The sequence below is a fragment of the Mauremys reevesii genome, linkage group 4 (assembly GCF_016161935.1).
Source record: "Mauremys reevesii isolate NIE-2019 linkage group 4, ASM1616193v1, whole genome shotgun sequence".
NCBI classification, from domain to species: Eukaryota; Metazoa; Chordata; order Testudines; family Geoemydidae; genus Mauremys; species Mauremys reevesii.
The window spans coordinates 18,581,582-18,605,011 of NC_052626.1; the positions used below are offsets into that span (position 1 = coordinate 18,581,582).

Consider the following 23,430-nt stretch of genomic DNA (forward strand, 5'->3'; position numbering starts at 1 on the left):
GGGATAGACACATCCTGGAGGGGAGGATCTATTAAAGGGATACTCTGTATCCCTGTAAAGAGGAGAGGATAGAAGTTGATAAAGTACAGGTAGGAACTGAAGAGAAACAGTCAAACAAAAAAGAGTCCCATTCAATTACATCACATAAAGGCAGACAACTAAATATTGACAATTTTTATAAGTTCTTGTATACAAATACAAGAAGTCTACAAACTAAGATGGGTAAACTTGAATACCTGGTGTTAAATGAGGATATTGATAAATAGGCATATCAGAAACTTGGTGGAAGAATGATAATCAATGATTATGTGGAATAAGAAATACACAAAGGCCTGGTCTACACTGGGGGCGGGGGAAGGTCGATGTAAGATACGCAACTTCAGCTACGGAATACTGTAGCTGAAGTCTATGTATCTTATTTTTACTTACCTCCCGACCTCGGTGCGGGATCGACGGCCGCGGCTCCCCTGTCGACTTCTCTACTGCCGCTCGCTCTGGTGGACTTCCGGAGTCGATGGGAGCGCATTCGGGGATCGATATATCATGTCTAGACGAGACACGATATATCGATCCCCGATAAATCGATCACTACCCGCCGATCTGGAGTAAACTAAGATGTACGGAGTGAGTGGGAGGCTGTATGTTCTAGTGGCTAGGGCACTGGATTGGGAGTCAGGAGAGTGGGGTACTGTTCCCAGCTTGCTGGCGACCTGTTGTGTGACCTTGGATAAATCATTTTTTGTGCTTCTATTTCCCCTTCCACCCTTTGTCTTGTCTTTAGTTAAATTGTAAACTCTCTGGGGCAGGGACTGTCTTGCTATATATTTGTTCAGTGCCTACTACAACGAGGCCCTAATCTCGGAACAGTTTACCAAGGGGCATGGTGGATTCTCCATCGCTGACAATTTTAAAATCACAATTGGATAGTTTTCTAAAAGATCTGCTCTAGGAAATATTTGGGAGGAGTTCTATGGCCTGTGTTGCACAGGTGGGTCAGATTGGATGGTCACAATGGTCCTTTCTGGCCTTGGAATCTATGAATCTTGGTTGAGACCTCAAGGTGATACTGTAATGCAAATAACAATAGGGTTGGATATTATTCTCTGATATTCTGTGACCACCCTTATTCTATCCAATATTAAAATATGCCCTAACAGATTTATAATAAAACAATAGCTAGCTTTCTCAGGATTGAAGCTTATCCTAAAAGATCTAAATGTAAGAGGAGACATTTTAATACTCTTTGAAAAAAAGTATTTTTAAACAAATATCATAATCTTCAATTAGCTATACATGCTTGATTGAATCCAGATGCATTTTATTTCCTGCAGTTTAAAAACAGCTTATTTGGAAGAAACAGAACTAATAAGATTTTTAATGGTGTATTTTGGACAAGACTTACATGATTTTTGATCTTTTTCCAATTTTGGGTATTTATTTTATTTTGTTGTGCAATTCTTTTGTTGAGATTTGTTCTTTATGAGTAGCTTTTGAAATTCTTCCATTTCAGCTGAGCATTATCCTTTGGGTAACACTATTCATAGTTAATAAAATGCTGATCTGGGTAAGAAAGGATTTGGAAGGCTGCTGGGTGTTTGAAAGCCAAGATTAGGCGTATTGTTATAATAAAATATGCAAGTCTAGTACCACATAAGGTCAAAATATGGATTAAAACAGGACAACATGTAGCCTGTCTAATAAAACACGGGGAAAGTAAAGTTCCACCCCACGCCCAGATTTGTCATTGCAAATCTGAAAAGCAAATGTAGCATCCGAAGAAGTGAGCTGCAGCTCACGAAAGCTCATGCTAAAATAAATTTGTTAGTCTTTAAGGTGCCACAAGTACTCTTGTTTTTTTCATCCTAAGTGAGTTTTGCTGTGTTAACACTGAGCAAAGGTCCATTAACGTTTCAAACATGCATGAGCGACTGACCCTGAAAATGGCCCTTTATTTCTGGAAAGATAGAGGAATTTGTGCTCTTTGGGCATCATAAACAATGTACATCTTTACTGTACTGATTGGAGGTTGTTCAGGAGGAAATTCTGCAGCAATGCTGCTGCATATCCTTGCACTTACAGAGGTTGATGAGAGCATTGCCATTGACTTCACTTGAAGGATGATTGGGTCCATGATGAATAAGAAGTGACTCCTTGTTAAAATATGTGAGGGTATTCACCTTATTAAATAGTATACAGAGCATCCACTGATTGTCAGTCAGATGCATGGCATATAGCTACAAATTACTATAAACAGAAAACTAGCTGAAGATTAAGAAGAAAGACAACAGAACAGCAATGTAGATTAATGAAAGGGTTGCCTGGAAAGATGAGCCTTGCATCACACTGTTATCATTGTTTGCACTTGACAAATAAACAATATGCATGATGGTGCGTTTGTAAGATGTGAAGCTTACCGACTTGAGCTCTGGTAGACCAACCGGAAGGAGCAAGTTTTAGAGTTGGTCCACTCCACTGAGAACACCTTGAGTCCTAACCCCAAGACTGCACATTTAAAGACTATTAGCATCTTGAATTACACCAGAAAGTAGATGGAAAGTCAGTGCCGAACACCCAGTACAGCTGTTCCATGCTCATGCTAACTGTTTCCACTAAGTGGGTGAACCACTGCTTTCTGCAGTAAGGGCTTGATCTAAATCAGAGTCCACTGAATTGATTGGAAAGACTCCCATTGGTCTTTGATCAGCCCCCAGCTGAAGCTTGCAGCGTATACTTGATAAGTCAATCATTTAATTTTATAGTTGACAAATAGATTTGTATATTGCCATTTCCTCTCTCCATGCAATATCACTGTAAGAAGAACTGGTAATGTTTAATTTTAGTAAGGGGCATGATTTACTGATCTAAGCACAGGCCAGAGAGCAGGGACACCTTACTTCTAAACCTAGCTTTGTCATAGGCTCCTTTTGTGGCTTGGTCAAGTCACTTAAATTCTTTCCCTTATCCTGATCCTCCCTCCTCCCCCCAGTTTCCCTATCTGTAATATGAGAATAAATTTGTTTATGTGCTTAACAGGAATGTCCTGGGGATTAATTGACTTGCCCTTTAAATGCTGAGTATTAATCATTTATATTTCATTTTCTCATTATCATGAGTTAAGGCATTTAACATTTACATGTCCAGTGACAGCCAGAACCTCAATAAGAATAGAAACAGGCCATAAGTGTGAATGCTCCAAGCGACAGATCTTGTGTTTCTGGAAGACTTGCCACACCGTAGTCCTCCTGAGAGACCTAAAACAGCTAGAAAATGTGCTGGGCCTATCATGGACACCTCGCACTGAAAGCAATAGGAATTGCCTTTGATCTCATTGGGTGAAAATTGTCATTGGGGGCAGGATTTTATCCCTGATATTATAAAGGGCCTAGAATTTCCCATACTGATTGTTAAGGTTCATCTCCTGTAACAGCAGCAAATAGCTCATAAGGATGAAGAATCCATCATCATTTTTTCTCAAGTGTTCCATTAAACTAAACACTGAAATGCTTTTCGAGTCAGTGATCAAATCCTAACAGGCTGGATAGGTTCTGGCAAGGACAGTCCCAGTTTCTGCAAACACAGTGGGAAATAAGACACGCTTGGCCTGAGGCAGACATATGTAAAGCCGTGAGAGTGGGAAAGACTGACGTTTGGACATGTCAAGGGTGTTGGGACACAAGTGATTGGGGGTGAGGGTAGATTTTATTACTGGGTGAGGGGAAGGTTAGAAGGTTTTCATCAGCTAGATTCCATCAACTAGTAGGGAGGGATGAACAACTCAAAGGATTCCCCATGGTTCATTTTTAAGAATGATGGGGAGGTCCCAGCACCCATCAGCTTGGAAGGTCCTGGATGCTTACTTGGAGGAAATGTTGATGTACTGGTATCCCCAAAAGTGTAGGATCCTATACAGAGCATATGCCTTGAGCTGGCTGTGGATTCTAAACTGCATGTCATAGCTGGTCGTATTCTAAGCTGCAATGCAAGCCCAGATCCTCAAATGGTGTAAATTGACATAGGTCCATTGAAGTCAACAGAGCTATGCTAGTTTACACTAGATGAGGATCTGACCTGCTATGCACACATGCAGAACTGTGTCCTGTCCCATGCTGCTAGCAGTGTAAGTTTAGCTGATTAACATAATTATAGTTATCACCAGTATTTTGTTTTATTTTTAGTTTTCTTTTGGTAGGCAATTTTTGTCCCAATTATCACTATAGTCATGAAATAATTTTAGCTCCAGTTACTATATAATTTAAGTTAATGACATTTATTTTAACAATGGTGATTTTCATCATTAGAGCTAATGAAAGCCATGCTGCGTGTGAGCAATCACACAACTTACTATTTATGATTCAGAGTGGGCCTCCTACATTTAAAAAAAGAAAAATGTGGAAGAGCTTAAGTGATGGGCATAATAAGAACCAACATCATAATCCTTAGTCTGTCAATAGTATTAGGCGTTCTTAATTAAAGCAGATGTGTTTCAAATGGAGACTGGTATCTTTCATATGTGCCCAGTGCATGCTGCTTACAAGACTGCTGATGCTGTGTTTCAGTTGTTTATGTGTTACATTTTTCTTCCCTTTTATTGCAGCTCTTTCTTTTATGCCTTCCTGAATCTGCTGATCAGCGTCTTTGTGGTTTTTGTCATCTTTATTGCTAGCACTATAGTGAGCGTAGGATTTAACATGTGGTGTGATGCTGTTACCGAAAAAGGAAGCATGCCAAATAGGTTAGTACTGAAGGAAAAATTTCCGGTTTCACATATGCACAAATAAATGGAGGTATTACCAAATATAGTTATTAAATGCATGGAAAGAAGACAAGGAAAGGTATTTAAAACCTGAAAGTCTTTCTATAAAGATGTGATTTTTAGATTGGGATCAAAACAACGAATAAACCTTTGGCTGCTAGTCCACATAAAACAAAAGCATTGTATAGTTATTTCATTGATGTTTCATTGCTTATTAGAGAGTCATAGTTACATGGAAAAGCACAAGAAGGATAGAAAGAAATTAACATAAAATCTTTATAGACTGCCGTGTAAAGAAAACCTAGTTGTGATAACGCTCTAGTGACGAGGGAGAATGTGATTTAGTGATCAGAGCAGGAAACTGGGAGTCAGGGCCCCTGAGTTCCAAATCCTAGTTTGGACACTGACTCACTATAAGAACCTAAGTGAGTTATTTAGCCTCTGTGTGCCTCAGTCTACAATCTACAAAATCAGTACAAAATATTGGCCTCATAGTGATGTTGTTTACACCAAGATTCTCAGATGAAAAGCACTGTATAAGTGCAAAGTACTGATGAACAACATTATCTTAAGAGTTATAGAATATATAACTAATAAAATAATATTTGGGTTCAGTGTAGGAGGTAGATAATAGCTTGAGATGAATTTTTCATATTAAATAAATATCCATGAAGAGATAGGAAAAAGTGACATTTTATGTCATATGATATTGAGTAACACTATTACTAGAGCATATATTTATGTTTCACATTGTCATATGTTGCAAAATGCCATAGTAAATGTTCTGTTTAGGGCTGCAACGATTAATCGAATTATTCGAATATTCGGTTAAAAATTCTATCTCAGTTATCAAAAAAAAGCCTAATCGAATATTCGGATAAGAATCCAAGATGGCTGACACCACTGAAAAGGACAGAGAAGAGCCTTCAGAAATCAACCAAGAGATAGAAAGACATCCTCAAAATCCTGGGATTTTTTTCACACCAGTCCGAGTTATTTGTAAAATCGGTAGGCAGCCTCTCTTTTACCATCACTATATCTTCTCTTTGCTGGTGCTTCTGAAACAAAAACACCCACACAATCCCTTCTCCTGAAGCCTTCCATGATGATGTCAAAAGGTAATGGAGGCTCATACACTTCGTTGCATTTAGGGGTGAAACAAACATCTGGGGTGATCCAAATGTGTGTACTTATGCAGGAGGTCTTGGGGTGGGCAGTAGAAAAGGAGGTTTTAAGCATATTATTTGCATAATGAAGGTTATGTTACACATTTCAGAAAATCAATGTTATTCATTTACATAATTAAATATAGATTTAAAAAATAATGAAATCTCTCTTTTACCTTAATGTGAGAGGAAATTGGCAAGCAGCCCAGTTGTGGCAATAATTGAAAGCTTATTTGATAGAATTTTCAACTGCTTACTCTTTGAAGCCTTTATTCTGGTATTACCATTTAGAATAATGGAAACTGATTAGGACTATTGAACAGTTTGTTCTGGGAGTGGACATAAATAAAGAAGCCTATACTTATTTCAAGGGGAGCAGAATAATTTTTCTGATGGCAACATTGTTATACCTATGTTGTTTATAGCTATGATCTTTTATTTTTATTTAGAAAATCATTCTAGCAAGGGTACAGTGGCTACTTCATCTTATGCTTGGTCTGTTTATTTGGAATCTCTGAAATAATTTTCTTTTTTCCCCCCCTAAATGCCGCCGCCTTGTAGCTGTGAAGAACTACAGGATATAGATCTTGAACTGAATTTAGAAACCTCTGCCTTCTATGATCAGTTTGCTATTGCACAGGTAGGTCAGAACAAGATACAAGAATGTTTCAAGAACAGGAGTACTTGTGGCACCTGTTCTTTTTGCGGATACAGACTTAACACGGCTGCTACTTTGAAAAGAATGTTTCAGTTCATTAGCCATTTGGACATGGACCTGATGCCACTGATACTGAGCCAGCATCCACTGAAATCAATGGAAGTGTTTCCATTGACTTCACTAGGTGCTGGTTGGATCCATAGTGATGGGCATGGTTTTTTTTGTAAAAATTAAAAATAGATAGCTTCAGATGTTGGCTTGTACCTATGCTTTTACTGCTTATTACTGAAATGTAACCGTCTCAGCAAGGCTCAATCCTGCAAAATGCTGAACACTTTGGCCCCTATCCAAAAAAATATTTAGTCTGGGATTTGTCCAAGGAGCCTATGGGAATTAAGTACCCAACTCCCACAGACTTGTGTTGGGATTTGGATGCTTACCTCCTTTATCCCTCCTTCCCCCCTTAAATATATCAGCCTTAAGCAGTGCTTAATTTGAAGAATGTGAACAGTCCCATTGACTTGAGTAGGACTTCATTAGTGCTTAAAGTTAAGCATGTGCTCAAGTGTTGTGGTGGATTGGACAAGAGGACTCAACACCTTGCAAAGTCAAACCCTCAATAAGTTTTCGATAAGAGCATATAAACGACCATACTGTGTCACACTAATGGTCCATCTAGCCTAGTGTCCTATCTTTGACAGTGGCCGGTGCCAGATGCTTCAGAGAGAATGAACAGCATTGGGCAATTTCAAGTGATCCATCCACTGTCATCCAGTCCCAGCTTCTGGGACACCCAGAGCATGAAATTGCATCCCTGACCATCTTGACTAATAACCACTGATGGACCTATCCTCTATGAACTTATCTAATTCTTTTTTCAACCCAGTTATACTTTTTGCCTTCACAACATCCATGGGCAACAAATGGCATAGGTTGACTATGCATTGTGTGAAGAAGTACTTTCTTTTGTTAGTTTTAAACCTGCTGCCTATTAATTTCATCAGGTGATCAGTTGTGTTATGTGAAGGGGTAAATAATGCTTCCGTATTCAATTTCTCCACACCATTCATGATTTTATAGACTTATATCAAATCTGCCTTAGTCATCTCTTTTCTAAGTTTAGCAGTCCCAGTCTTTTTAACTTATCTTTGTATGAAACTTGATCCATACCCCTAATGATTTTTGTTGCCCTTCGCTGTACTTTTTCCAATTCTAATATCTTTTATGAGATGGGGTGACCAGAACTCTCTCAGTACTTAAGGTGTGGATTTACCATAGATTTATACAGTGACATTATGATATATTCTGTCTTCTTATCTATCATTTTCCTATGGGTTATAGACAGTCCACTAGCTTTTTTGACACTGCACATAGGGTGAATGTTTTCAGGGAACTATCCATGATGACGTCAAGATTTCATTCTTGAGTGGTAACAGCTAATTTAGACCCCATAATTTTGTATGTATAGGTGAGATTATGTTTTCCAATATCAATCACTTTTCAGCACTGAATTTTAAAACAATGTAATTGGAACATCCCATTGCATCTTAATTTCAAGGGAGTCCCTTGGGTATTCCTACTCGAGAGAAAATTTGGATGAACTCCTTTGCTATCATCTTGGACATCATGTTTCTTGGGGGTATGGCTTCTGGGTGATGGGTAGTGTAGTCTAGAATCATGAGCATGCATTGATGTCCTTGGGCCAACTTCTCCAGGGGGCTATCAGGTCCATCACTATCCTCTCAAATGGGACTTTAATAATCTGTAGGGGTACTGAGGTTGTGGGCCTTGCAATTGGCATTCAGGGCAGGAGGTGCAATAGCGTCAGACCTCCATGTGGACTCTTGACCAAGAGAACCTTCATAGGATTCTGTCTAGGGTTTTATCCACCCCTAAATGTCCCCCAAACAAATGATTGTGGGATAGGTCTAATACTGCCCTTTGGTATCCTCAAGGTACTAGCAGCTGCTCCAGTTCTTGCTCCTGTAGTCAGATTATTCTATATAGTAAGTCCTTTTCATCACAAAACATGGCCCTGGGCCTTTGGCTTTCCCCTATAATGGGACCCCACTCACTTTGACAACTTCCTTTCTAATACTGTGGTACAGAGCATCATTGGCTTGGTCCTGTCCAAAATTCTTGTATGAGGGACCGATATGCCCAAACTAAAGGGGGGACTATTTCTGTTTCACCCCCAGGATTGGTCTCAGTTGAATTGGGCCCAGCCTCAAGTTCATTAACTATCTGAGTTGCCTCCCTGCCTGCTGGATGAGACTGCTTACCCACGAACACCACCTTTTGATTCTGGGCCAAGATTTTGGTCCCCATTCTTTTGTTTGCCTTCCTTTCCTGTTTAATCATCTGGGATTTCCCAGTTGCTGAAAATAAGTGCTGGCCTAAAGGGCTAAATAATAGAAAATGAGAGGTGGGCTATTTTATGGGGCCATGATATCAGCTCCATGATTATTGCTTTCCTCCAACCCTTCCATTGGGAGTAGATGTCTGGGAAGAATTGTTCTCTGAGTGCAGTATATAGAAGACAAGGGATTACTCCCGCTGTCACTTTTGTTGTGTTTCCCTGAACCTCTAGTTGTATGGGATTGGCTGGGTAGTAATTAACTGCCCCATGTATGCAGGTCATTCCCATGCATTTGGTTGGAGACAGCTGGTTCCACGCCACCAGTTTCCCAGAGACAAGTGTAACTGCACTTCCTAAGTCTGCTAACACAATGGTCTCTGTACTATTTGTTCCAACTGGCCACGTAAATAGTGTATGGTGTATATGTGTATAGTGACTCCTTTTCTTTGTCACCCAGACTACACTGCATGGGCCTCTCAATTTTAGGACATTGAGCTGCTATATGACCTAGTTCCCCACAAGCATAACATCAATACACAGCCTGGGATAGCCTCCTATTCTTTGGGCCATTAGGTCTTATCCTGTGGCCTTCTCTCGCCAGTTCTCCAAGTCCCTTTGTACCCTCAGGCCACTCTTTGGCATCCCTCCACCCCAACATAATTGTATTCGAACTTCCGGAGGTCTGGGCCTTCGGGACTGGGATTGATCTCTTGGTCCAGCACATATTTTATCCAGTAGTCCAAGAAAGCTCTCTGGCGATTGAATGCCTCGCTATGAGGGCGACCAAATCATCATAAGAGGAAGGATCATTTTGGGCAACCCACCCTCATAGGTTTTGGTGGTAGTCGTCTCATGAATCTGTCCAAAATCAAGAGTACTTTTCTATACCGTGGGTCTCGTGACACAGCCACTTCTGCATTAGGTGGATCAGGTTGATCTTGATGCTTTGCTCTCACAGGACCTCCACTCATGGAATCTCTGGGTTCTTACAGCTGTAGTCACTCAGGATCTTGCAAGTATTTTAGTTTTCAACTGGGAGTAGTCTTTAGCAGCTTCCACTGCAGTTTCATAGTGGGCCTTCTGGGCTTTTGCACACAGGAAAGGAGCGAGGATACTTGCTCACTGGTCTTGCGGCCAGGCTGTTCTTTCAAACATGAGGAGATATGCCTCGATGTAGCCATTGGTTTTACCACAGTGGCCTGCACCAGTACCCTCATCATATCATCCGTTGTCGGGAATTATCTGTCTCGCCCTTGGGTTAGTCCACTGCATCAAATCCCACACCTGACACCATGTGTGGCAAGACACCTCCCTTGCCTTGTCAGCCTCAGAGTTTCTCCCTCTGGTGATGGGGGCCTGGAGTATATCAGTCCTGCTCTGGAGGTTATTATTTCTTCACTTTGGTTTATTTTTTCAGTATTTACAAGGTGGGCGTTAGGGTAGGCCTCTTAAGCAAAAAACAACACAAAAGAAATAAATTTCCTTGCCCTCTCCATGGGGTGTTGCCTTATTATGCAGACTTCTAGTTGCTACCGCTTCCCCAAGCAGAAGCTAACTTGGTTGTTTCCCATATAAGGAGGAGAACAGCCTTCCACCTAGGAGAAGCCTTTTCTCCATGCTGCCCTTAACCCTGCTGCAGCTTGTTTTTCATCCCTCCTGCCTCTCACCAGAAGAGGGGGTTTTAAAGGTCACTGGCAGACTCAGATGTCTCTCATTAACCTGAGATAATCTCTTTTCAGTTCATAGGGAAAGGGGTCTTCACCATTTTAGGGTTGACATACCTGCCTTCCACCACTCTCTTACAGCTGTCAGGTCTGACTTTGGCAGAGACCGTAACCTATTTAAGAAAAGTAGTTAAGGAACCTTAATGACATTCTGCCAGCTATTGGCCTGATTCACCATTGCATTACTCCAACATAGGCATTGCCAGACTGAAGCCAACTCAAGATCCATCTTGCCCAGGATCCTGCCTCTGACAGGGGCCAATACCAGATGCTTCAGAGGAAGATGTAAAAACTCCACAGTAACCATTGTGGGGTAAACTGACCGCCCCCATAAATCTCCTCCTGGTCTCTAATAGAGATTGACTTAAGCCCTGAAGTGCAAGGTTTAGTATTTCTTCCAAAATGTCCATTAACATTAACTATGGTAACTCTGGATATTCTTTATCGCCATATAAATGGCCATTTCCCTTTTGAATCTTGTCAAGGTTTTTGCCTCAATGGCTTTCTGTGACAATGGTTCCAGTTTAATCATAGAATTGTGAGGTCATCTAGTCCAGTCCCCTGCACTCATGGCAGAATTAAGTATTATCTAGACTATCCCTGACAGGTGTTTGTCTAACCTGCTCTTAAAAACCTCCAATGATGGAGATTCCACAACCTCCCTAGGCAATTTGTTCCAGTGCTTAGCCACCCTGATGGTTAGGAAGTTTTTCCTAATGTCCAACCTAAACCTCCCTTGCTGCAATTTAAGCCCACTGCTGCTTTTCTTATCCTCAAGAACAATTTTTCTCCCACCTTCTTGTAGCAAAGTTTTAGAAGTATTTGAAAACTGTTACTGTGTCCCCTCTCAGTCTACTCTTTCCCAGACTAAACAAATCCAGTCTTCCCTCATAGGTCATGTTTTCTAGACCTTTAACAGTTTTGTTGCTCTCCTCTGGACTTTCTCCAATTTGTCCAAATCTTTCCTTAAATGTGATGCCCAGAACTGAACACAATACTCCAGTTGAGACCTTATCAGTGCAGAGTAGAGCGGAAAAATTACTTGTCATGTCTTTCTTACAACGTTCCTGCTAATACATCCCAGAATGACGTTTGCTTTTTTTGCTACAGTGTTACGCTGTGGACTCATATTTCGCTTGTGATCCACTATGACCCCCAGATCCCTTTCTGCAGTACTCCTTCCTAGGCAGTCATTTCCCATTTTGTATGTGTTCAGCTGCTTGTTCCTTCCTAAATGGAGTACTTTGCATTTGCCCTTATTGAATTTCATCCTATTTACTTCAGACCATTTCTCCAGTTTGTTCAGATTATGTGTTCTGTGTGAAACTATTTCCTTTTATCAGAGGGGTAGCCGTGTTAGTCTGGATCTGTAAAAGCAGCAAAGAATCCTGTGGCACCTTATAGACTAACAGACGTTTGAAAGCTCGTGCTCCAAAACGTCTGTTAGTCGATAAGGTGCCACGGGATTCTTTATTTCCTTTTATTGGTTTTGAATTTCCCACCTTTTAATTTCACTGACTGTTCCCTTGTTATTGTGTCACAAGCCAGAGAAACAGAAGTTCCTGATCTACCTTCTGTAGACTATTCATTATTTATCATATTCTCGCTGTCTGGCTATTTTGTGAGGTAACAATCACAATCTTTTCAATCTCATTCAATGAGTTTTTTCATAACCTTGACCATTCTCATTTCTAGTTTTATGTGTTGTAACTCTGTTGAAATCAATGGAGTTACATGGGCTTAAAACAGGAATAATACAATGGTGAATCAGGCCTTACATTTTTATAATTTTCTTTTCATTGTAATAGCCTCTTAGAGGCTTGTAAAATATTTTCTCCCCCTACCAACTTTATCATTCCTCTTTGGCCAATACTTTGTTTTGCCATGGTTCCAGTGCAGGAAAAACAAGTGCAAACTAGCTGCTATTGTGTCACATCTATTTATCTATTCTGTGCTCATCGCCATAGTATATGACCGGCCACTCGGACAAAATGTCATAAATCCTGTCTTAGAAAAGTCACTGGGGGCTCTGACATTCACTTTAAGGTGAGCACAACTCTGGGAACAGTGTTTGTTATTAATTTTCCAGTCAGAGATTAAAAATCATCTGGGTGGTTTATTCCTCTCAAACTACTACTATGTTAATATAGGACAAATTCTGGTCATATCAATACAAATTCTGCTTCATCAGCATTTTCCTTATGTAGGTGTAACTTCATTGTGTTTCCTTTGCTATATATCAAGGGTCAGCAATCTTTCAGAAGTGCTGTGCCGAGTCTTCATTTATTCACTCTAATTTAAGGTTTCGTGTGCCAGTCATACATTTTAATGTTTTTAGAAGGTCTCTTTCTATAAGTCTATAATATATAACTAAACTATTGTTGTATGTAAAGTAAATGAGTTTTTTTTAAATGTTTAAGAAGCTTCTTTTAAAATTAAATTAAAATGCAGAGCCTCTCTGACCAGTGGCCAGGACCTGGGCAGTGTGAGTGCCGCTTAAAATCAGCTCGCGTGCCGCCTTCGGCACACGTGCCATAGGTTGCCTACCCCTGTGGTAGGATATGACTGAGTAAATTGGAATTATATATCTAGCTGCTGACACCGGGGGCATTATGGACAAATTATGTGCAGAGGGAAAACCTTCTTTTGACTATAATAGAGAACTGTGCAAAAAAAAAAAATTTCTGCATCATACAGTGTGTGCCAACATATACAGAGCTCATCTGGGAGTAAAGTTTACTTTGTAGTAGTACATAGGAGAACTAGCCCCAAACAATCTGTTCCTAATTCCCACTACTGATTTAACCAGGGGCAGCCTATGCTGCTTTAACTACTGCACATACATGAATGAGGAGTGAAGGTGCATCTGCCAGATGCTTTTATGCTGACGAAAGAAAACACAATTTCAGGGCACGGACCTGCTAGTGTGTAAGGAAACCCTGAAGTAGATCATGTGAAAAAAGATCTCAGTGGGGAACAAATCCCTGCAGTGCTATCTGTTAGCTTCAGCCAGGGCCAGCCCCAGGTTTTCTGCCCCCTCTCCTTCACTCCCTCTCTTCCTCTTTGGCGGCACTTCAGCGGCAGCTCAAAGAGGAAGAGAGGCACTGAGGGACCCGCTGCTGAATTCCCGCTGAAGACCCGGATGGGCCACCCTAATAGTGGACGGAGTGCCTCCTCTTTGTATTGGCTGCACCAAGCACCTGCTTCCTTAGCTGGTGCCTGGAGCCAGCCCTGGCTTCAGCAGAACTAGCTGGTGGGTTTTCCTTTGGCCACAGTGATAATGGTTCTTCAAGGCAAGTAGAGCAAGAATGGCCATCCCTAATGGTCCAGGAAAACAGGTCCTTGTATAGCACACTGATGGCTCAATACAGCTGTCCATACCCAAGCACCACTCTCAGGGAATACATTGGGAATGTTTCCTGAATAAAAATTACAGAGTTGGGCACTGGGTAAATTTTGCAAGGAAAAACTAACCAGTTTGATGACAAAGTTGGATCGCTGGCATTTAAACACCATTCAGCTGGTTCTAGCTTGTCCAGAACTTTTCTTTGATCTTCACTCATTAACTAAATTATGCTAGATTTATCTAGAGTCTTTTGTGCTGAGTAAGTCTCAAAAGGGATAGAAAAGCCACTTAATGCAGACTTAAGTCTATGTTGAGACCATTTAAGAGTGCTACAATTTTGATGTTGCACTAATGACACAAAAACACATATGAGATATTACAAATTAGCCCAAATGAGTGAGATTTTAACAACTTCTCATTCCATATCTTTTTATATAACTTATTTCATTGCTATTTTTAAAGACATTTTACATTGGTGGACTGAAATGTCAATGAGGACAAAAACGTGGGAGATTTTCAAAAGTCTGTTAAAGGTCTAATTATTAGTCAGGTATTAATACAGAAAGGAAGGTTAATACATTGCCAATGAATCTGGAAGACAGAAGTGCAGCTGGTGAGACTCAAAGATTTTGCGCTTACCCTGCATGTATTTATACCTGACTCAGAGAAGCTTCACGATTTTCTCTGTATTACTTTAAATTGCCACTCATTTCTTATCTGTCTTCTCTGACACATATGTTGAAGACACCAAGATGCCAATAATTGACTGTACCTGGTAAATGGGACACATTTGTAAGCTGTAATGTAGAATACATCTTGAATTCCGACAGGTTTTACACAGCCCCTCCACAAAAACAGAACAGACATTGCAACAGTTTCTTCATTTTGTTTTGATCATAGCATTCCAAAAGTCAGCAAGACTTTAAAGACATTCTGCACCAGCTATAGCTTGGTACAGAGAGCATGTTAGCTAAGTATTAAGAAAATTGTTTGTCTTGCCCTGTCTCTCTGGAATGTCTCTGTACCTAACACTGAAATTAGAACACTTCACACCTCCCTCTTGATTTAACATAAGTAAGGAGCATTTTGAAAGGAGCTTAACATAACTGCAATTCATACACAAACATATATGATATATATAGTAATATTGTATATGATATTGGCTAACACTGTAGATCTTACAGACTTTCTCTTATCTGGTTCCATACACACTTTACTAGACACAGAGGGTTGATGGCAGCCAAATACAGCACAAATACTTAAAGGTTTAATGAGTTGAGTGTGTTTCACAAGATATAGTAGTAATCATATTATATGGGCTTATCATTTTTTTTTTTTTACTCTTACTTTTATACTAAATGTAAAGGAGGTTACCAGCCTGAAAAGTCTGAGAAACAATGGGCTCGATCCACCGCTGGTGTAAACTGGCACAACTCCATTGAAGTCCATCCAGATGAGGATCTTGCCTTAAAATGAGGGTTGGCTTTATCTTGACAACACAACATTAACCTCTCTGCCATCTCTTTTCCTGCCTAGTTTGGTCTCTGGGCTGCCTGGCTGACTTGGCTGGGAATTACCATTTTGGCCTTCCTGAAGGTTTATCACAACTACAGGCAGGAAGATCTGCTAGACAGCCTGATCCATGAGAAGGAGCTGCTACTAGGACGATCCTCTTCACGAACCTTTTTGCAGGATGAGAAAAGTGGCATGATCTAATGTGTAAGCCACTCGACAGTGCAGGTTGTAAATTTTGCAATTCATTATCACAAGCTGAAATCAAGAGAATTGGTGAGTGTGTGAAATCATTGCTTTCCGAACTGAAATTTAATTTAGAATTACACAGTCCTGTAATGAGAAATTGTCAGAAGCCATATTTCTGTTAGGATATAGACAATTAACTGTATGATACAGTAGACTTACTTTCCTGTACATACTGGGAGCAGAACTAATTATGCCTGTGTGTGAAGATGGCTGTCGCTATCAGGGTTCTAGCATGCTTTCCCTGATTATTGAGGGAAGGATGTTTTCTGAGAACTATGGTAGCAAAACCTCGCTAAAGACCGCCCATTTAATGTAGTTTGTAGCATGATTTTAACATTGTTCTAGCTAGCACTGTTCTGACCTATGTGTGGACAGGGCCTTTGCTACCCCAAAATTTGGTGTATACATACAAAATATTGACAACAGTTTTATAATCCCTGCTCCCATTTGATTTGATCACTTTAGAACATATGGAGCTGTGTACCTGACTATATACTTAATGTTAGATAGAGTGAAATTCATACAATGACAGGTTATTACAGCATCTTAAACGTACTGTATATTTTTGGAGGGATTGTAGAGCCTATTTATGTTTATGTTTCATCTTAGACTTTGGCATGGCAAACATTTATTACTGCTTTGTAAAACGTAGTCTAGAGGGCAGTAACTGCAGCTTGCGTAATAAGAGATTAATCTTAATATTATTATATTAATGCTTGCTCATTCATATATGTAATTTGATCCCTAGTACTATATACTATTCAGCTTCAAGTATTAGAGTTTACTTGTGCTATTTATCTCAAACAGGCTATGTTAAATTATTATAAATAGCTGCATAGTAGATGTATGAATGTCTCTATCAGTATAGTAAACTGTAAAAACTGCTCAGTAATCATATAGCTGGTTCTTTTATGAACTGGGCTATTTTCCCCGACATTGGCCAGGGGCCTTTAATAGCTGCTCCAATATTCAGTATTGCTACCCTGAAAAGGGAAAAGAGCCATTTACTTTATGAAGTCCACTAGGGACTTTGCTCTTGCTCTTGATTTTACACAGAAAGTGCTCAGACGCTAGGATAATGGGTGAGATTATAAAACCCTACAATATATCAAACAATTAGGAACATAGATAACTCAAAGGGCAGTGGAATTATTATGCTTAAGAATGAATGCCTTGTTAGTATATAGAGAGACAAGATGGACGAGGTAATATCTTTTATTGGACCAACATCTGTGGGTGAAGAGACAAGCTTTTGAGCTTACACAGAGCTCTTCTTCGGGTCTGAAAAAGCCTGAAGAAGAGCTCTGTGTAAGCTTGAAAGCTTGTGTCTCTCTCTTACCCACCTTGTCTCTCTATTATCCTGAGACCAGCATAGCTACAATAACACTGCAAACAACAATTGCTAGTATATAGGACTATAGTCATCAGGTACAATAGGAATCTGACGCCCAGTTTAGCATAGTGCTTAAGCAAATGCTTAATTTTAAGCATATGACTAATCCCACTGATTTCTGAAAACTGCTGAATCAGTCTGAAGGCACAAAAATCACCCAGAGTTACAATAGTTCTATTGCACAGATTTTGCTGTGTTTTATATATGGACTAATGGCCAAACTGTTCCCATATGTGGGAAAAACCTATGTAGGGGATGTGAAACTCTGTGAATTGTTCAATCAGGGGAGCTGGCTCTTGGAACCTGGCACATCATAGAGTTCCAGATGATTTCCAGAGACCAGATCTGTCTGCAAAGGGTTTCTAGAAACAAGGTCCATCTACATAGAGGCCCTGTTTACATGCATTGGTTCCTACCCACAACGGAGCAAAGTTCATGCAAGAGCCATACTGCCATGGCATTCTCCAGCTGTAAATTCACATCAGGAGAGGGTTTTACGAAGATGGAGATGGAGACCAAGTTAGTTAGTGCCAGTTTAAGATTCAGCATTAAGGCCCCCATCCTGCAAGTTACTTAAGCACATACCTAATTTTGAGCATGTGATAATATCACTGACTTCCATGCTGCTATTCACATGCTCAAAGTTAATTTAAGTAATTTGCTACTTACTGTTGATGTAGAAAGTGGATGTCTGCCCATCACTTCCCATGCTAGGCAACAGACTGTCCTGTTGGAAATGCTTCCACTGGTTCTGGACAAGAGTATGATGCTGTGAAAATGAGGCTGTCCTTCCCCCCCACTTTCACCCTGCTTGCCTCCCCGCAGGTGCCTGGCTGTCTTGCTCCAACCCACTGTCCCCTCAAAAAGAAGGGAATATTTGTCCCAAAGTTTCTAGTCTGTTTGGTTTTGCAGATAACTTTTATTCTAGGAATTAAAGCCCTTTCACTATCCTGTTCTTCAGCTCAATAGACTAGATCTGGGATTTTCAATAGAGACTAAGGGAGTCTGGAACCCAATAGGAGTTGGACACCTAAATCCCTTAAATTCCTTTGAAAACCCCAGCCCAAATTAATATAATACAAACAGATGAGATAATGTCTCTATTCATCTGAAGCATCCTATCTTCAAAACTTAGTTTTTGGTACATAATTTCTCCAGAGTCTTATTCTACCCTCAGTTGCCTGTTTACAAGAGTTCATTGAGTGCAACAAAAGACAGAATTTGGCTCCTAAACGTTTAAGCTAGTTTGTTAATGTGAAAAAATTCAGAAGACTACTCTGGAGCCAGCAGGCAAAGGGTTAATTCACTTGTAAACTACTCTGGTTCCCACACTGGACCAGGTGGAATGAGTTGAAGTATCTAGTTAGGATGTTTCAGTAGGGGCTTAAAAGCAAGGACCTTTTCAAGTAAAGCTCCCTAGTAGTTAGAAGGAAGAGGACAGAGATTAGCAGCTATGAAGCTAGTTTAGGCAAAGGCAAACTTCTGAGCTAGATTGTCAGAAGTAGTTTAGTTTTAACCTAGCTGGGCCTTTTTGTTTGAGAACAGTTTTACTCTAGTTTTCAGTCTGTGAGAAAGCTCTCTGCCAGCTCATATTCTAAAGCTGAAACACCCAGGCCAAACTACTTGTGCCAAAGTGAGGGCCTGGCCATATTTTCTGCCCTAGCATGAGAATGTGAACTTGTTCTTTTATATTTTGCAACATACAAGTTAGACTCTTTCTAGCTGTAAATTACCAGGGCATTGTTGAGTTGGGTGCTGTTATTTATGCATTACCATTCTGTGACCTTTCAAACTCTCCTTTAATTTGCATCCTCCAAAACCATGCCTGAGACCCTAGTAGTTTAACAAGGTTGTGCATTTAATGTAACAAAACTCAGCTATTTTTAGGATTGTAAAGGGGAAGTGTTTAATTTGCTAATGGGCATATTGATGTTTAAATCAGACTCAGAAGACCACCTTTTTGGCCTACATAAAATGGCTGATAGTAATGAAGGTAGAGTTTACATGGCACCTTATTTATTAAAATGCAAATAGATGCTGTTCTGTTGAATTGCTACAACACCAACAAGGTATTGACACACAAGTAACCTGCTATGTGAGATACATTCCAGATGCCCTTTTCTGTTAGCAAAACCACTTGGATTAAGGGGTTATGGCCATTGCTGACAGAGGACATAGTGCTAGAAAAACCTGATCCAGCTGAGAAACTGTAAAAATCTGGCTTTGTTTTTTTAAAACCAAAACTCTTTTTTTTAAAAGAGAACTCAACTAAAACAATAGTTTGGAGCAAAGTGTTTTTAAAATGTCAGAAAAGCTTTTAAAGTCCTGTCTCGTAAATATTCAAAGCATCCTACAGTGTTTGATCCCTGAATCTCCCACAGGCACCGACCGTGTAGGTAAAATGCTGCAGCTTTGCTTTGGGAATTTAGGAGATCATGCTTGTTGATGCTGCTGCTGAGAGAAATATGTACTATAACAAATGAAAACTCAGATAAACATGGTTTGTTGATGGTGTTCAGAGGTGTGTGTGTGTGTGTGTGTGTGTGCACGCACACACATGCCATGTTAAAGGGGTTGTTAGGATAATCCCCATTATTAAACCATGATTTTGATGTAAAATCCCCTGTAGACAGTCAGAGAATGTCAGAATAGCTTAAATTTCTACACTGCCTTTTTTTTCTCCCCCCCCCCTCCTTTCTTACTTATCTGCATGATGCCACTTAGGATATAGATACCTCTATGTGTTATCAAACAATTTCACTGTTAGGAAATAGTAATCAGTCACACTATCCCTCAAGATTTATCCTCACTTACACAGAGTGTTAGGGATTACTGTTTATACTTTTGTATAATCTTCAACAAGACAGCATAGTTAGATGAAGGTAGAAGTGTTTATAGTTTGTAGATTGAAATACATTGGAATCCTACATGACTGGAGGGTGATATTTCCTTTTAACAAAGTTCTTAATGTAATATAAATGTGCATTGACTCTTTGATGGAAGTATTACTATTAATTAGGTCATAGTAATTAATGCTTATTCAAAATAGGTGACAAATACCTTAAAGTATATTTTCTTAAGTCTTAATCCTTCAATTGTCAAAACTGATTCTTCTTCTGCAACAGCCTAGCAAATGATGTAAGACCCAAAGCAATTAGCATGTTTTTAAAAAAATCCACTTATTGGGGAAGAAAAGTAAATGCAAGGAAGGGAAGAAAAAATGTATATAAACTGTGATTACACACTGTTAGGACTGTAGAAGGGAAAATTCATTAAAAAACCCATTGGTTTTATTCAATTAGATGAGAGAATCAGAAGCCAGATCCCCAGCTGGTGTAAATTAGTGTTGCTCCATTGAAGTCAATAGAGCTATGTTGATTTACACCAGCTGAGAATCTGACAACTTATATTTAAAAGCATTTGAACACTTGTTTCCCCCTGCAGAGACATAGATGCAAATCTCTGGTTAAATTGACAAGGGCTTTGGTACTAAGTCACTGAAATGGATGATAAAGCTGGTCAGTCTCTGGTGGCCAATTATATGGTATCTGGGATATCAGGACTTTTCTGAATGTATTTGTTTTTCTTAGAGAGAGTACTTATTTAGGGCCTGATCCAAAACTCTCAGAAATCTACTGGAGTGTTTCTACTGCCTTTGTTGGGCTTTGAATCAGAGCCTGATCCTACAATCTCGGTGCACTCAAAACTCTCATTGATAGCAGAAAGATAATTGAGTGCACAAGGAGGGCAGGATTGGACTCTCAGTTACACTGAGCCTCTATTGAATTTCTAGTCACAGAACTTCTTGCTTCTTTATACAGATTTACTATACTCATTTCCCAGTGCTGCTGCTAGCAGTTAGCCTCTACTGATTTTTGAGATGCAAGAAATCAATGACAGACTGACGTGTGAAATATTGATTTTCTGCATTGTCTTTAAACACATCAATCCACATAACAGTTTTGTAAAGTACAGTTTAAAATGAGAAACCTCCAAACCAGAATGATCTGCAGACTATTTAATACAAATCATGTGCATTTGGGTGTATGTGTTATGCTGTATACAAACACCTTGTTTGTAATTCCTCTCCTCCAATGTTTGCATCCCAAACATTCTATGTAAATCACTCACAGCTGCCTGAATGGGGTCTCCTTTATGTATAACATGAGACAATTTGGCTGATCATACAAATGGGTCAGAATTACATTCTCTTATGAAGATATAGTTTGGGGTTTGATTAAACTTTTGTCTCTACTTCCAAATCAGAGCCCTGGGAGTGAACACACTTGAACTCAGAGGAAAGTTTATATTAGGATGAAGATCTGAAATCTGCAGCTAGGGCTGCCCAATCACTAATCTTTGCTGATGGAAGTGTTTTATTTTGTCTAATTAGGCTGTTTGTTCTGCAGGCAAAAACCCTAGAGACTGCAGTGCCCTTTTTAAAGTTTGTCCTAAGAGGAATACCAGTTCATGCACATTCAGTTTCTACTTTGCACACAATGAGAAAAGGCACATGTACCTAACAATGTTGGAAATCTTGTTTTAAAATGATTTTATCCCTGATTTCCTCAAGGCCAAAATGCACTGCATTCTCATTCTTTTCCTCCTTTAGAAAGAGTAAACTACTTCTGCATCATATTTCAACCTTCACAGACAGACACACAGCTCATAAACATTTGTATTTTTTTTTATTAGAGTGACCAAACCCTGATAGGATCAAAAAAATTTAACGCTTTATGGAGAAGGACAACCTTCTGATTTATTCCAGGCACAAAAGGATCAAGCAATCATTTCAGTCACTCAAAAATCCAAATCATGGTGTCTGAAATGCATAAACTGCAATGTACATACATTGTGCAATAAATTAGATGGATGTATTGCAATGTAGCCATAAAGCTGGCTGGCTGATAATGCCTCTTTATCAGTGTTGCAAGTGGAATCCATTTCTTACTGGTATGGGGTGGGGGGCACGTGACCTCCTCACATGACTCCTCCCTTTCCTGCCCCCAGTCTGGGGCCCCATGCTCTCCCCATCCCCTCCCCATGATCCACCCCCCTTACCTGGGGGAGGGGCATTGTCCTCCTCCCACTGCACAGGAGAAGCAGATGGTGGAGCCGCCCAGTGGCCCCATGCCCACAGCTGCTCCGGTCTGGCTTTACTGCCCCAGCCCTTCCATGCAGGGTCTCCTCCATCTGTACAGCAGCCAGCCCCGCTGGAGGACAGGAGTGGGGTGGGCGGGCTTGGGCGGTACAGCAGCTGCTCTGGAGGAGGTACTGGTATGGGGCTGCCCTGTGGCCCCGCATTCTGCTCCTTTCCCCACTGCGGTTCCCAGGAGAGCCTGGCAATTCAGGGCTCTCCCAGGAACTGCAGTGGGGAAAGGAGCAGAACAACGGCAGCTCATCTGGTGGCTCTACTGCCCCCAGCCCCGCCCCCCATAGACCTGTCCTCCAGCATGGCTGCTACTGGGAGCTGGAGGACCCACAGTTCCATGGAAGGGTGGGGGCTTTGCTCCTTTCCCTGCTGCGGGTCCCAGGAGAACCCTGAACCACAGGGCTCTCCTGGGAACCACAGTGGGGAAAGGAGCAGAATGTGGGGCCACCAGGCAGCCCCACACCAGCAGCTCCTCTGGCACAGCTGTACCGCCCCCAGGCCTGCCCCCAGCTCTGTCCTCCGGCGGGGCTGCTCTACGGACGGAGGAGACCCTGCATGAAAGGGCTGGGAGCAGTACAGCTGCACCGGAGGTACTGCAGGCGTGGGGCCACTGCACGTTCTGCTCCTCCTCTGTCCGGTACACTATAAATATCTTGCTAGTACAGTGGACCGGACCGGGCCGCCCTACTTGCACTGCTGCTTTTTATTCTAATATTGGGAGAAGTATTTGTATAATAGTGCTTTCTCATGGAATTCTGTTAAATGAAGCTCTTGAGTATCTTATGTCTGGACAAAAGATTGTGTTTGAAGTGATATTGCATTAGTGTGAATGTAAATACCCCAATTCTTAAATATTTCTGCCTCTAATAGCTGCTACAACTGTTTCAAGCATCATGGTTCCAATTTTCAAAAAGATCCGACTAAGTCCTATTTTCCAAGACGACTTTTAAGCACTTAGAAATTAAATCTCATTGACATCCAGTGAAACTTTGGCTCTTAAGCCAAAGTCACTTTTGAAAATGAGGCCTAGGCTCCTAATTCACTTAGGATCTTTTGAACATTTCTACAGCTCTTTCATAAAAGCCCCAAAGCTGTTCCTATTGAAGTTAATTGTAAAA

General features: G+C 40.5%; 1 protein-coding gene across 3 annotated transcripts in view; it reads left to right on the forward strand.

Moving 5' to 3' along the window:
- The window catches only part of TMEM179 (transmembrane protein 179), a 29,415-nt gene that overhangs the window by 3,275 nt on the left and 2,710 nt on the right, over positions 1–23,430 (forward strand). For 2 of the 3 annotated variants that reach the window (XM_039538480.1, XM_039538479.1), the window contains 3 exons: positions 4,595–4,732; positions 6,481–6,559; positions 15,543–17,010. In XM_039538480.1, coding sequence (XP_039394414.1) covers positions 4,595–4,732; positions 6,481–6,559; positions 15,543–15,722 — 397 coding nt within the window. In that variant the 3' untranslated portion in view covers positions 15,723–17,010. Of the gene's footprint in view, positions 1–4,594; positions 4,733–6,480; positions 6,560–15,542; positions 17,011–23,430 lie in introns of those variants that run through there. The other variant, XR_005598409.1, reaches the window with a different exon arrangement.